General features: G+C 39.8%; 1 protein-coding gene across 1 annotated transcript in view; it reads left to right on the top strand.

The window, feature by feature from the left end:
* LOC134064349 (pro-neuregulin-3, membrane-bound isoform) overlaps window positions 1-12,038 on the top strand; it is a 60,623-nt gene extending 48,585 nt beyond the window's left edge. Inside the window, exons 7-9 of the mRNA XM_062520265.1 lie at window positions 291-409; window positions 9,027-9,200; window positions 10,189-12,038. Coding sequence (XP_062376249.1) covers window positions 291-409; window positions 9,027-9,200; window positions 10,189-10,753 — 858 coding nt within the window. The 3' untranslated portion in view covers window positions 10,754-12,038. The remainder of the gene's footprint in view (window positions 1-290; window positions 410-9,026; window positions 9,201-10,188) is intronic.
* Window positions 12,039-15,449: the final 3,411 nt, after the last annotated feature.

Genomic DNA, 15,449 nt, shown 5'->3' with positions numbered 1-15,449 from the left:
AAGTATGGCACCAAAAATATGCTATTACAACCAACTGCTAACAAAATAAAAAATTCAGACAGCTGCATTGGCTAAACATCTTAAACTCCAAATTATTACAACCACTTGGATTATGATATGCCTTTGCTGCTGACATAAAACAGGACCCCTCTCCTTTTTATTCACTTGGACATGGTGGAATTAAATGGAAATCATTCTGCCCTTATTATGCCATTTTTACAGCATGTTTTCTGAGAATCGATCAGTAAAAAGTTGTTTCACTTGTTTACTTTTTGTTTGTATTTTTACAGTATTGTAGAAACAATACTCACAGCCAAGCACATGTTGGAGAGAAGAGTCAATCCAGTTCTACAGAGGCCACAAGAGTTCCCGCCATCCAATCCAAAGACCCTGCAGGAAAACATAATTGGTATGGCTTGTTGTTATCCAATGTGTTGTTATCCAATGTGTGAAAGATTCCTCTAACCTAAGATGAAATTAGCCTGACATTGTCATGCTCAAATTCCTGGTCAGAATTTGAGTCTGATACTGCTTTACTGGGCTGTGCTTATGGGGCATATTTCAACCAAACCAGGAAAAAAAGGCCTCTTCACTCAATTCGATAGACCTACAACCAATCAGAGCAGCATCTTTGGTGATCATCTACTGTTGATCATCTGTCCATCATCATATACAATTTGATACATGACGATTTGATTGGTATGGTCTGAACAGCTCTGGTTCAAGCATAGTTGTGCCACAACGGAGCAAAGCCAGACCGAACTTCCCGACCTCATATGTTGGGATGTCACCCAGGCTAGGATGAAATAGCCGTTTTTTTTTCTTAAAATTAGTTTATTTATTGGATTATATATTCAGCCTAAAATTAATGTTGCCCTTTTTATATGATATACAGTACAGGCCAAAAGTTTGGACACACCTTCTCATTCAAAGAGTTTTCTTTATTTTCATGACTATGACTGTGAAAATTGCAGATTCATACCGAAGGCATCAAAAAACTATGAATTAACTTATGTGGAATTATACTTAACATAAAAGTGTGAAACAACTGAAAATATGTCTTATATTCTAGGTTCTTCAAAGTAGCCACCTTTTGCTTTGATTACTGCTTTGCACACTCTTGGCATTCTCTTGATGAGCGTCAAGAGGTCACCAGAAATGGTCTTCCAACAGTCTTGAAGGAGTTCCCAGAGATGCTTAGCACTTGATGGCCCTTTTGCCTTCACTCTGCAGTCCACACGGTGGTTGGAACCAAAGATCTCAGATTTTGACTCATCAGACCAAAGCACAGATTTCCACTGATCTAATGTCCATTCCTTGTGTTCTTTAGCCCAAACAAGTCTCTTCTGCTTGTTGCCTGTCCTTAGCAGTGGTTTCCTAGCAGCTATTCTACCATGAAGGCCTGATTCAGGCAGTCTCGTCTTAACAGTTGTTCTAGAGATGTGTCTGCTGCTAAAACTGTGTGGCATTGACCTGGTCTCTAATCTGAGCAGGTGTTAACGTGCGATTTCTGAGGCTGGTGACTCAAATGAATTTATCCTCCGCAGCAGAGGTGACTCTTGGTCTTCCTTTCCTGGGACGGCCAGTTTCTTTGTAGCGCTTGATGTTTTTTTGCGACTGCACTTGGGGACACTTTCAAAGTTTTCCCAATTTTTTGGACTGACTGGCCTTCATCTCTTAAAGTAATCTCGTTTCTCTTTACTTAGCTGCCATAATACAAATTCTAACAGTCTATTCAGTAGGACTATCAGCTGTGTATCACCCCTGACTTCTGCACAACACAACTGATTCCCAACCCCATTTATAAAGCAAGAAATCACACTTATTAAACCTGACAGGGCACACATGTGAAGTGAAAACCATTTCAGGTGACTACCTCTTGAAGCTCATCAAGAGAATGCAGAGTGTGTGCAAAGCAGTAATCAAAGCAAAAGGTAGCTACTTTCAAGAAACTAGAATATAAGGCATATTTTCAGTTGTTTTACACTTTTTTGTTAAGTACATATTTCCACATGTGTTAATTCATAGTTTAATGCCTTCAGTGTGAGTCTACAATGTCAATAGTCATGAAAATAAAGGAAACTCATTGAATGAGAAGGTGTGTCCAAACTTTTGGTCTGTACTGTACATGTATGCATTTACAATTAGATACCTTTGATGGATCTACTAATTTAGGCTCTGTTTCACTTAAATTCACTGTGGACATTAGCCAATGGGAAGTAATCACTGCTTCCCACTGTAATGAACTATTCAGGGATTTTTTGCAATCCATAGACTAAATACATGCTCCACAATAAACTATTCCTCTTTTTGTTCTTAAGTGACTTGAACACAGAGGTGGGAAGTAATGAAGTACATTTATTTAAGTACTGTACTTAAGTACAGTTTTTGTGTATTTGTACTTCACTTGAGTTGATTTTTTAAAAAAATGCTTATAACTTTCACTTCACTACATCTGAATGACAAAAATCTTACTTTTCAATGTAGTGAACTACATTTCTCTTAAAGCAACACTAAAGAGTTTTTCGTACATTAAAATAATATTTCCAAAATCATTTCAGCGGTTCATCAACTCATAACCGGGTGAACGACACTTCTGCTTTCACCTCACGGCCCTCTATCGGCAATAAACGCACTAGGTGGGGTAGTGTATCTGTAGTCCGGTGAAATGAGACATCGAAAACTACAAATTTGACTTGACTTGATGTCGCAATACATCATACTTTAATAAAATCATGTAACATATTCTAACTTGTCTGTTATTTTCTGGATAAACAAATAGTGTGTGTGCAACAGAGTAAAAGTGCTTTAGTGTTGCTTTAAGGCTCTCGTTACTCGTTACTTTCAATAGACTAGGCCTATATTGAAAGTCTGTCCCCCCTCCCCTCTCTTCTAAAATGTGAATTCTTCGCAGGTGACAACCTCTCACTTATCAGGGTTGCGTCACATCTGTGCGCTAGGCTATAAAAACAATTTCAACTGAAAACCAATTGAAAAGTGTCTGCTTAATGAGTAAATGTAAATGTAATGACCCCCGAATAATTAAGAGCCCATTCCACAAGGAGTGTGACTCTCTCCTGGGTGGTTTGGAAAGGTGTAATAATAGAACAGACCTGCTTAAACACATGCTGGGCTTCAGGTGACAGGTAAGTAGCAGGAGGGGGGGGGGAACTAAAATAACATAAATAAATAAATAAATACATAGAATTCTTCAGGAGTTCAGGAGTCTAATTGCTGAAGGGTAGAAACTGTTGTTGAAGTGCGTTGTTCCGGTCTTCAGAGATGTATAGCGTCTACCAGAGGGCAGGAGTTAGAAATAGGAATATATCATGGCTCGGATGTGAGGCATCCCTGATGATCTTGACTGATGGGAGGCCACAACCAGTGATGTCGGGAGCTTTGGTGACAACTCTTTGGTAACAACTCTCCTCTTGGTGCGACACTCAGAGCTTCCATACCAGACGGTGACTGAAGATGAGATGATGCTTTCATTGATGGCTTTGTAGAAGAGCACCAAAAGGGTTTTGTGGACATGGATCTTTTTCAGCTGTCTTAGGAAATAAAGTCTCTGATTTGCCTTTTTGATAAGGTGGGTGGTGTTAATGTCCCATTTCAAATTAAGACTGATATGTGATCCAATAAATTTAAAGGAGTCATTTAAGGTTATAGGCTGTTCACATATAATTCGGTTTTTAAGTGATGATGTAATAATGGGATAATAAATATATTTCCGGGTCCTACGGCTTTCAAACTCAAATGTTATTCTCCATAGACAGTAAAATAAACTATTATTTGCCACTATTCTGACTAGTCTTTATGAAAATTGTCATCTTATACGGACTTGTTGCCTCAACCTAATCAAATCTATATTTTTCGCGGAAGCCTGGACGTTACCCATTAATATATCATCTGGCTGCATAGCTACAATCATTACTTTGTTAAAGTTTAGCGATTTTGTTTTAAAACCGTTTAAACGAAGGTGGTGATGACAAAGTTTACAAGTCGCAAAAACCGTCTGGCTGCGCTAATGAACGTCTTTTCACAAAATAGCTGTTGGGTCCGTGACGTTGGACTTAAAGGAACACTTCACCGTTTTTTCATATTAAAGTACGTTATTCGCTTAATTAAGACGAGTTGATACATACCTCTTGTACATACATACCTCTCATACCTCACATACGTTTCAACGCGTGCACTCACTGGGTCTGGCGCGCGGCGCAACTTTGATAGCACTTAGCTAGCCCAATGCATTCATTAGGATCCAAATAGAGATTAAGTTAGAAGTGACCAAACACCTCCACGTTTTCCCTATTAAAATACAGTTACACGAGTAGTCACACGACCAAGTATGGTGAGACAAAATAAAACGTGGTGCCTTTCTAAGCAGGTAAAAGGGATAACTATATTGTTTGGCAGAATAATATTGGGAGCACTTAGACTCTGCGCAGTAATATCCTCACTCCAAAGTGAAACTGAAAGTGCAAGAGTGAGGATATTACTGCGCCACACATTATAGTTATCCCTCTTACCTGCTTAGAAATGCACCACGTTTTATTTTGTCTCACCATACTTGGTCGTGTGACTACTCGTGTAACTGTATTTTAATAGTTATTATACAACAGTTAGGTCGAACGATTTAGCAATATCTGATTGGACGAGACGCGTTCTATCAGTGGCGATATTAAGCAATATTAATGATAATGATATTAATGATATTAAGCAATATCACCACTGGTAACTCTTCACAGCTAATAATCACTCCGCGATGGTTGATTCTTCGCTTTGATTTAACCGAGACGGCATTCCATGTTCTTTGAGTTAGCAGTTGCATAGCAACCAAACGCGTTCTGAGCTAGGTCTACTTCGCATAGCGGAGGAACTGGGCTAAACAAAACAATGGCGAATAATAAATTATCCTTCCTAAAAATGCACTCTGGTATAATTTTTTTGTTGGCAATGGAACTGTTGTATAAAAGCATTATCACACTCAAGGTCGTGGTGTTGCGAACCACAGCTGTGGCGATGTTGGCCAACAACACCACTCCCACTCGTGCGATAATGCTTTATTCTTGCAGTATTGCCCCCACCGACAACGCATGGTATTGCATGCTTCGGTGCGTCGCGTATCAAAAAGTGTGATGACACATTGCTACACATCAATGCATAATGGCGGCCGAAGCGTAGCGATGCGTAACCTCGCGGGTGCGTATGCGTAGCAATGCGTTGACTATGTAAGCACCCTAAGGGGTTGTGCATGTGGGCTAATGTAGCCAGTAAAATCAGTAAGTAGTGTCAACAGTACACAGTATTGTACAGAAATGTCATGGAAATGTATAAGAGGGTGGAGGTGCAGATGGTCTATGCAGAGAAGTCCGACTCTCCTTTTCCCTTTAGTGAAGAGTTGTTTGGCCCTGGGTACAAATGACTTCCTCAAACTGTCAGTTGTGCATGACAGTGAGCGTAGTCTCCAACTGATCAAGCTCTTCTGCTGTATGATAGTGCTGTGGAGTGGATGGCAGTCATTGTCCAGGATGTTGATTAGCTTGTTCAGGGTCCTTTTGTCTGATATTGAAGTGATGCACTCCAGTTCAGCTCCCACCACAGAACCCGCCTTCCTTACCAGCCTGTCTAGTCGCCCAGAATCCCTCTTCTTAGTGCTTCCTCCCCACGGCATAGAAGAGGACGCTGGCAACAATAGACCATTAAAACATCCAGAGGAGCGTGCTGCAGACGTTGAAGGACCGCAGCCTCCTCAGGAGGTACAGACTGCTCTGCCCTTTCTTGTAGAGTGCTTCAGTGTTGACTGACCAGTCCAGTTTATTGTTCAGATGTATCCCCAGGTACTTGTAAGTGTTCACCACCTCCACATGACCCCCCTCGATGGTGACGCAGCAGAGCGGGCTTAGACCTCCTGAAATCCACCACCATCTCCTTGGTCTTGGCTGTGTTGGGTTGTAGGTGGTTGAGTTTTCACAAAGTCCTCCACCAGCCTCCTGTATTCCTCCCCCTGCCCATCACTGATACACCCCACAATTACAGTATCGTCTGAATATTTCTGCATGTGGCATGACTCCGTGTTGTAGCAGAAGTCAGATGTGTACAGGTTGAACAGTGTCAGAGAGGCAGTCCTTGGCCATTCTGTTAGTTAGTCTGCTATCCAGGATACTAGGTGAGCATCCACACCCATGAGATTGTCTGTGAGGGTGAGAGGGGAGGTGTGAATTGGGCAGTCAAGCAAGCAAGAGCAGTGTTCAGGGGTGGTGGACTGACCACGTCCATTGAAGCTGGAGCAGGGCAGTCAAACCTGTTGCAGAAGTGGTTTAACTGGTTTACCCTGTCCAGATCTCTCTCCACAGAGCTGCTGCTCTTCCCCAGGCCAGTGATGGTCCTCATTTCATCTCCGACCTCCTTCACATTTTTCTCCTGCAACTTCTGTTCTACCTTCTTTCTGTTTTCCTCCTTGGCCTCTTTCAGCCTGGCTTTAAGTTCCCCCTCAGCTCTGCCTGGTTCCCCTCTCTAAATGCCATATTTTTCCTATTTAGAAGAATCTTGACATTGCTGGTTATCCAAAGCTTGTTGTTTGGAAAGCAGTGCACAGTTTTTGTGGGAACAACAATGTCCAAACAGAAATTTAGGTAGTCTGTCATGGAGTGTGTGACCACCTCCAAATCTTCTCCATTCTGTAGTACACTCCAGTCCGTGGACTCAAAACAGTCTCTCAATCCACTAATGGTGTCCACTTCCTGTGTGGCAAATGGTAGCCTCTGTACAAGGATACAAGGATGTTTATTTGTCACATGCATATGATTACTGATGTAAAGAATGCAGTGATATTGTCAGTTCTGTGCTTTGGGTTGTACATTGAATGTAGATGAATGAGGTTGTGGTCTGATTTTCCTAGTGGGGGTAGGGGATGGCGCTGTATGCATCCCTTACGTTTGCATACATGAGGTCTATTGTCCTGTTTTTCCTAGTTGACAATCAAAAAAACTGGTAGAAATTAGTGAAGGCAGAATCCAGTGTTACATGATTGAAGTCGGCAGAGATCGCAAAAAAAACATTTGTGTAACACCTTACAGCACGCAGTCTCTTTAACTGTAACATGACCGGGATTACACCATCTGTTGTTTATGTACATCACCAGTCCACCTCGCTTCTTCTTGCCAGAAAGTTTACTGTCTCTGTCCAAACGGGCCACACTGAAACCAGGTAGCTCAACGTTAGTGGCTGGGATGCTGCTAATTAGCCACGTCTCCGTGAGGCATATCAGACTACATTCTCTCTACAGTTTCTGATTTATTACCAGGGCAGCCAGTTCGTCAGTTTTGTTAGCCAGTGTGTTCACGTTCCCCATCACCATCGATGGAACTGGGGGCTTGAAACTCCGCCTCTTCTCCCGCCGCCTTGTCCTCACTTTGAGTCCCGCTCTACGGCCCCGAAAGCACCACAATTCCTCAGGGATGTTAGCGTGAACCACACCGCCATGTTTTCGTAGTGCAAGCAGCTGTTTCCCTCTGTAAACAAGTTTGTTATCGCCAGAACAATGTAACTGATCCATATCCATAGCACAGAATAAAAATACTCCTTAAAGTGTGTAATCCGAAGTAAAGAAAGTCAAACGAAAGTAAACAAAAAAGCACGTAAAAACACAAAAAGACACACAGCTACCAGGATTGCTGCCACTCTTGTTGCGATCAGAACCGGAAGGAGAGAGGTGCTGCAGATAGGTGTTGAAAATATCAGCGAAGACATGTGCCATTTGATCTGCATGTGTGAGCTTTTGATTGCTCACTATTGCCAGGCACCCCACAGGGTATCTCGCAGTGAGTCCCCTATCCTTCCTCTAAACAGTGGAGATGGTCATCTATGGAATATCTGTAAAATATACGTTGTGAATGTAATACATTCATGATTGGTCTTGAATTAATACTTGTAATGTGGGCAACAGTCTGATCATGGTTTCATCGCAATCTAATGTATTTGTATAGTTGTAGACTAAGAGCTACACTATTGAGTTTTAGATACCACACCCACTCTCAGGTAAACAGAAGTCCTGGTGGGTCAGGTGTGGCCTGGATGAATGATAAAAAGGGGAGATGTTTCTCACCTTGCTCTTCTTCTTTTCTCTGCTCTTGGCAAGAGATCATGCTGACCTTTGGCTTCTCTCTCTCTCTCCTTTCTCTATCTCTTTCTTTCTTTATGCTTTATTTGATACATTGTTTTATCTGGTGTATTTGGCATTGTAACTTGGTAAAGTTTAAGTTCAAGTTTATTGTTTGAGGTTAAGTTTACTTTCTCCTTTGTTTCTTAGGTGAAGGATAATTACTGATATTACTTTAATTTCACATTCAAAGGCTCAATGCCTAATACATAGTTAATTTGCCCACAAGTTTACAGATATCTAAATCTAGTGTGCCATGCCATGCTCTGCCATAGTTAACACATTTGGTAATTTATTACAGGTATTAGAGGTACAAGTTATTCATCTTATGGAGTCAGATAAATCATCTTTTATCTCATAAAAATATTACCATCCAACTTCTCAATCTATCTTAATTACAGTTCAATTTAACCTCATTGAAGCACAGGACATAGACAGAACACGTATTTATAAGCGGGAATTCAGTTTGTAACACAATTATACAATACAGTAGACTTCATGTTACAGTATCCTGGATTTAAAAGTGCAGTCGGCGATTGTATATGATTTCATGTTCATTAGACCACTAACCACTGTAAAAACAAAAACTGGTCTCTGTAGGCAGCCCAGTCCCTGAAAATGGGAAGCAAACAAAATAGGGGTGTTGTAGCTGGATTTTTGTTAGCTGGCAAAGACAACTGGCATAGTCTCCTTCTGTTGCAGAGGTCAGAGGCCTCCAGCCTTGGGTAAACGGTCACAGATTTGTCTGTTTGTTTGTTAGTTCAGTTTGAATTTGACACTGCGCATTGTTTGTTCTGCAACTACACGATTGCCGACTGCACCTTTAATGTCATAATCTGACAGCAATTCCTATTGTCTTTTTCAGCGGGGACTCTCTTTCTTTCAGCTCCGAAAAGAATACTGTCGCTGTCAGTGGTAAGACTCCACCCCTGTCCAGAGGAATGCTGAATCCCACTGAGGAAGAGAGACTTTCTGGAACCACCTACCAATATCTCCATGATCCTGAGTTCTCTAACAGGGAAGTTGAATCAGTGATGGGGTAAGTGGTAGATAATATTAGCCTTAAATATGGTATACACATAGATATCATAATATAAAAGAGCAGTAAGTTAATAGGATAATAGACCAGAAAAGCCAATCTCGCAGACAACCCATGAGTTGCAACAAGTGACCAAAATAAAACACCTTACCTACAACATACACAGGAAGCACAATCACAACACAACACAACACAACACAACCATGATGTTGCCTGGTACCCTGCTGAAGTTTCCTTTTGCCTTTTAATCTCTTCATTCTAAGCATAACTAGGAACCTGTGTGGGCAGAGCAGCAGTAATTGCAAAAGGGTTCTCGTCTGTTGTAGAAAGAGATGGCTGATCTTTAATGTAATATTCTACATCACAATCGCACATTACAACTATTAATGGAGTGGAATGGACATTTCTAAACAACCCCAAACTTTAATCCAGAGCCAGTGGTAGAGCCAGCGAAACGAAGCAGAAGGTGACTAAACCGTTGGCAGAGGAACAGGGAAAGAGGAAATGCCAAACTGACCAATTGAGTGTCATAAAATACTGCTGTGGGGGAGCTCTGAAGAGACACTTCCAACCAAAAAGCGAAAACAGCAAAAGAAATAGGGTTTATGGCCAACGTCAGAAGGGTCTAATCAGGTCTGATCAGAAAACAGGTCGAATCACATCTGCTTATCAAGTAATAACAAGAACAAAAATAATAATAAATCATCATATGCAGGTGTATAGGTTATATTTAAAACATGTGTGAACCACTGATTCAGTTGTATACGCAAAGTGTTGGTTGATTCACGTTTTTGGACAGAACAATAACATGACGATTAAACCCAATTTAAAATGCAGCACTCTGATGTTCGCCATACACCCTATTGCCAAAACTGCTGTACTTCAGATAGCACAAAGCCGAATAAAGCCCTGTCAATCCGTGTTTCTTTACCATGTGACAACTTATCTTTACACTGTTCACTGTTTTTTTCCCTCTGATTTCCTGTAGGCATATAGGAAGACAGAGAAGTTACCAAAGACAGAATTCTCTTCTCAATGTAAAGTCAGGTGCTGGAAATAAGACAGAGACACAGTCATGCCAGCTGAACCGAAGCACCTGCATGGTCAAGGACTCATCACCTACCATTCTATCCTCACATCTTTTCTACACCAGCACCGTTCCTATAATTCCCTCTGTGCTAAAAAATGAAGATGACACTTGCTGTATGCAAAGCAGCAACACAGATACAAGCAGAATCAGCTTCACACCACATGAGGGCACCATCACAGTAGTCAAGGAACAGCACCTTCCACCATCCCTCAGCACCTCTCCCAGAAAACATACCCAGATGGCACTACTGCTAGATGAAGCTCAAGAGCAGCTCCAAGCATTAGTCCATGCACACAGAAAACACAACAGTGGTGATACTGCCACCTCATGGGCCAGAGAGACTGTTTGCATCCTACTGGGAAATGGGACAAGTTCAGGGAGTCTGGCCTTAAATGGACCTACTGAGACCCAACTATTGAGCTCAAGAGAAACAAACAAAGACTTTGCTCAATATTGCAAATGAAAGCTGGCTGTGTTAAGGACCAACGGATACTCACTTATGTCTTTAAACCAAGTCAGTAGGAGGACCAGTGGGGAAATATGTTTTTCAATAATAAATATATAAATACTAAATCATAAATGCATATATGTATTAATATGGGAGGCAGTCTGAAATGATCAAAATATTTATTGTTTATTTGCATTTATATAATGAAAACAAATAGTCTGTCATGACCATGGTGTTTTAACTGTAAAAATATATATGAATATATACAAATATATGATTATGTGAAATGGAAAAGGTACCAGGGGAATATTGAACTGTTGTAAAGTTGCTGTACTTTTTGTGTCAACCAACACCAGGCTCAGTAGTAATGATCAAAACTAGTCAACGAATACAATTTTCCACCACAACCTTTTTATGGTCTATTACAGTCTTTTGTCACCCTCTGCCCATCCTCCTCACCCTGCCCAGCCAAGGAATAGTCTCATCAGTTCACAGGATTTAGATTAGTGTGTGGACCTATGGAAAAACATACTCAATGTATGCAACATCATTCTCTTTATGGAATAGTTGGTGAGATATCAAGGTTTTTGCCACAATCTGACTAGAACATGTTTAAGTGGTTTAAGTGCTTAAATCATTCTCAAGCACACACAGACACACTCGTATAGATGAAGAGTGCATAGGCAAACAATTACTGGCATACGGACCAGTTAGTGAACTAGTGAGGAGAGAAATAAGTTTACTTTTTTTTTTTTTTTTTACTTTTTTCACTTTACTTTTTTTACTCCCAGATATCTACATACATGAACATATTTATTTTGTCCTGCAATGACCAACTGCTTGGGGATTCTGTCCTTGGACAAAATAAATAATGTGGATAATGATAGACTGTAACACTTTCAAAGCATCTGGGCATGGTGGACATTGCCAGTGAATAAAAATGTTTCACATTTCTTAAGATTGATACATGTATTAAAAAAAAAATCAGTTCAGCTCATTACCTATTGGTAGTTTTTTTTAACAAAAAAATTGAAAGCCATCAATATTTCCAACCTGTAGCAGAACACTGTGTTGTGATTTATTGTATTCTCTATAAAACTGTTGCCTGAAACAAAGAGATAACAGCCGTTCTGATTGTTTGAGCTAATTAAAACATTAGAAACTTTCGTATATGTATCAACATTCCTTCATATCCCATTTGCAGTATTTCATCGTGTGTGTATACCATCATGACTGTTTTCATTAAAGGTTATGGAGGTTAGTGTAAGATGTGTAATAAATCTTAAATGTTTACAAGATGTATAGAGCCTCTGGTCTCAAAAATACTTAAAATGGCTTTAACGCATGTTTTGTTTCAACTTTTATACTTACATATTTCTGCAATAAAATATTATACAGATTCCTGTATTAGGGTGAGCCAGGGAGAGGTCTTTTTTCTCGTTATGACAGATTTCTGTGATGAACTTCTGGCAGAAAATACACACTTTGCAAACAAAAATAGCAAGGCATAGGTCCATAAAGTGAGAAAAAAAAAGAATGAAATGACTGCATGCAAAAGGTTTGACACATCTGTAGAAAAAAATATATATATTGAAGGAAAAAAGTCCATACAGTAGAACTCAAATACACATTAAATGTCAATGCTAGTGTTTTTATTTCCTTCACACAAGAAATACAGTACACCTAACAGTAAGTCTGGCAGTTGATAACCAACGGAGTCTCCATGTTTTCTTGTAGTCTCTCTATTGTTTTCACCCAATTGTGAGTTCTTGGTTGTAGATCGTTATCATCAGATCCTGGCGATAACATGTGGCCAGATCTACTGTAGGTCAGACGCATGAAGTGAGTAGAGACAGACTGAGGTTAATTAATAAAATATTTGGTTAAAGCCAACCAATAGCAGTTTTGAGCAGTAGCTTTCAATAGAATATGTCAGATGATATTATACAGTTGCCTTTAAATGATTAACCCTTTAATACTTCTGTTTTGAACAAGAAGTATTGTTGTTCAAACAATGAACAACAATAATAACAAACAAAGCCTGAGGGGTATTTCACAAAAGCAGAATTAAGACATCCAAGATAATCGATAAAGCCAGGTTTGACATAGCGTTCTCTAGTCATCCTTGCTAAACTCGTTTCACTAACGCCAATCCAGGATGAACAGGAGCGTCTATGTCAAGCCAGGTGTAAGTTATTCGGGATGTGTGCGCGTTCTCGTTTCTCCCCCAAATAACTCACGGTTGGAATAAAAAAGACGCAAAAAATAGCGTCTTGCACACAAAGTTAACACCGCTTTTGATATAGACAACAACGAGGTAAAGTTTTACTTTTTTGGATGGGGAATCATGATTATTTCTGTTACATAGCGGGAGTAGGTGTGGCAGACCAACTGAATGCAAATTTACGTATGCACCCACGTGTGAGAGCTTCCTTGTCTCGGCACGCAACGTCATTAAGAAAGCGCTTGCAATCATGCACAAAGTATGACTATAGGCCTATATATATCTTTATTCTGTCTTTAAACCAAATTAGTTGAAAACACCTTCGAAATATGTCCCCTCCACTTCCAATCAACTACTACAGTACGCTATTCATCAAACGTCAGTCAAAAAAAGATGCAAACAACGATTTTGTAATTAATTATAAGGCCACCATAATTTAAATGATATCTAAATGGTATTGGGCAGACATTCTGTTGTGTTTTGCGAGTAAATGCAAGTAGCAAATAGTATATAAATGGAATGCAGCTCTTTCAAAAATCGCATGCAGGTCTGATTTGAATGACAGCTAGCTGAACCAATCAGATAATATAATTACCATTAGAATTAACTTATCTTGGCTGTTAGCCTGGTCGGGAGCAGGCTAGCTTCAGAGAATAAATTCCCATGGCAACTTATGTGCATCTCTTTTGTGAAACCGAGTCAAGGGTAAGTTCATCCAGGATAACCAAAAAATCTGGGTTTAATCCCTTATCTAGGTTTTGTGAAATACCCCTCAGGTCAAGAAACATTTTGACCAGGCTGTTTTTGCTTGTCCATGTAGCAATAAGATTTTCAGCCAAACATATGATATCACATATTCAATTACATGAGTCGTGTTGAATGGGAGCACATTTGCAACTTCAGAGCATGGCAGGCATAGTAGGCTACTTAAGTCTAAATATTAAATATTAAATATTTCAAATATTCCACAGAAGAGGGCATCTCTATTAAAATGCCTACAATCGAATCAAGGTGGGCTAACTCCAACGATGCCAAAATAATAACTTTAAAAAGCATAGGAGTGTGTCTCTGATGACGATATAATATCGTCATCTGACATTATTCATTGGACTGAACTAACTGACACACCATAACAATCTAAACTTCCCTGTGCTGGGAGCACCACTGATGAAAATGTGTATACGTACAAGACATGAAATTTGGTGAAGCTCATCTTCAGAAAATCCTGTACAGTAGATATCTTGACAATACTGATACTGACATTTCTTCTCTTCAGGCGGAGCAGAAGAAAACAGAGACAACAATGACAGTAGAACAGGAAGTCACACATTTGTAACGATTCTTCTAATAATACCTTTTTGAAGCACACTAAATACACCACAAATAGCAAATATTTGCAGACATGTACCAGAAGCACTCAAATCTCTTACAAACCCTAGAGGTTGAGGGTTTCCCATGCAATTGCAAACATCATTGTAGTCTCGATTCATAATGATGCCCGGGTTCACAGTTCCAGCTGGGTCATTCCACGTCAAATAAACCAGAGCGCACGCACTTGCGTCTCAAAAAAATCGGAAAAAAAAACTGCATGGTCATAGCAGTCCCTCAAAGTTGATCAAAATATTATTGGAGTTCTTGGCTGGGCTCTGTTTAGGCTTACAGAAGACATATTTTTACTCAACATAGGCTCTTGATTTTTTCCCCCCTTATTGAGATCAGTAGAAACACTCTCCAAAAAAGCAATGAAGAGAAAAGTAAATCCATCAGGGACTGAACAGCAGACCTTACAAGTTTGAAAAATAATTTTGGATCTCATATTCAGAGCACCCTAATACCTTGTGGGAATATATGAAGATTTTAAAAATATTTTTTTCTTTAATCTGCATTACCTCTTCTTTTTGCAAATCTTTCTTTTTCATTTTCCACCCTAGACATGGACAAAATGCACCATTGAGATCAATATGTTTTGTCCCCACCCCTGCAATTTCAGTGATTCAGTGATTTTAGTGGCACCTAGTGGTTGCTCTATACATAACATATCTCTCAATAGATCTCAATGGTGCGTTTTGCCCTTGTTCAGGGTGGGAAATGAGAAAGAAAGATTTGCATAAGACAAGTCAAATTGGTGGTTTTAAAAAGAAGAGGTAATGCAGTTTATAGAAAAAAATAAATAAAATAAATCTTTGTATATTCCCATAAGGTGTTAGGGTGCTCTGAATATGAGATCCACATTTATTTTTCAAACTTGTGAGGTCTGCTGTTCAGTCCCTGATGGCTTTTCTTTTCTCTTCATTGCTTTTTCGGAGAGTGTTTCTACTTATCTCAATAAGAAAAAAAACCCATGTAAAGAGCCTATTTTGAGTAAAAATGTGTCTTCTGAACAGAAACAGAGCCCAGCCAAGAACTCCAATACATTTTTGATCAACTTTGAGGGACTGCTATGACCATGCAGGATCATCCAGACTACTGGTGGTGATTTTACTGCAC

The sequence above is a fragment of the Sardina pilchardus genome, chromosome 18 (assembly GCF_963854185.1).
Source record: "Sardina pilchardus chromosome 18, fSarPil1.1, whole genome shotgun sequence".
NCBI lineage: Eukaryota > Metazoa > Chordata > Actinopteri > Clupeiformes > Clupeidae > Sardina > Sardina pilchardus.
This window is presented reverse-complemented; position numbering and strand designations above follow the sequence as displayed.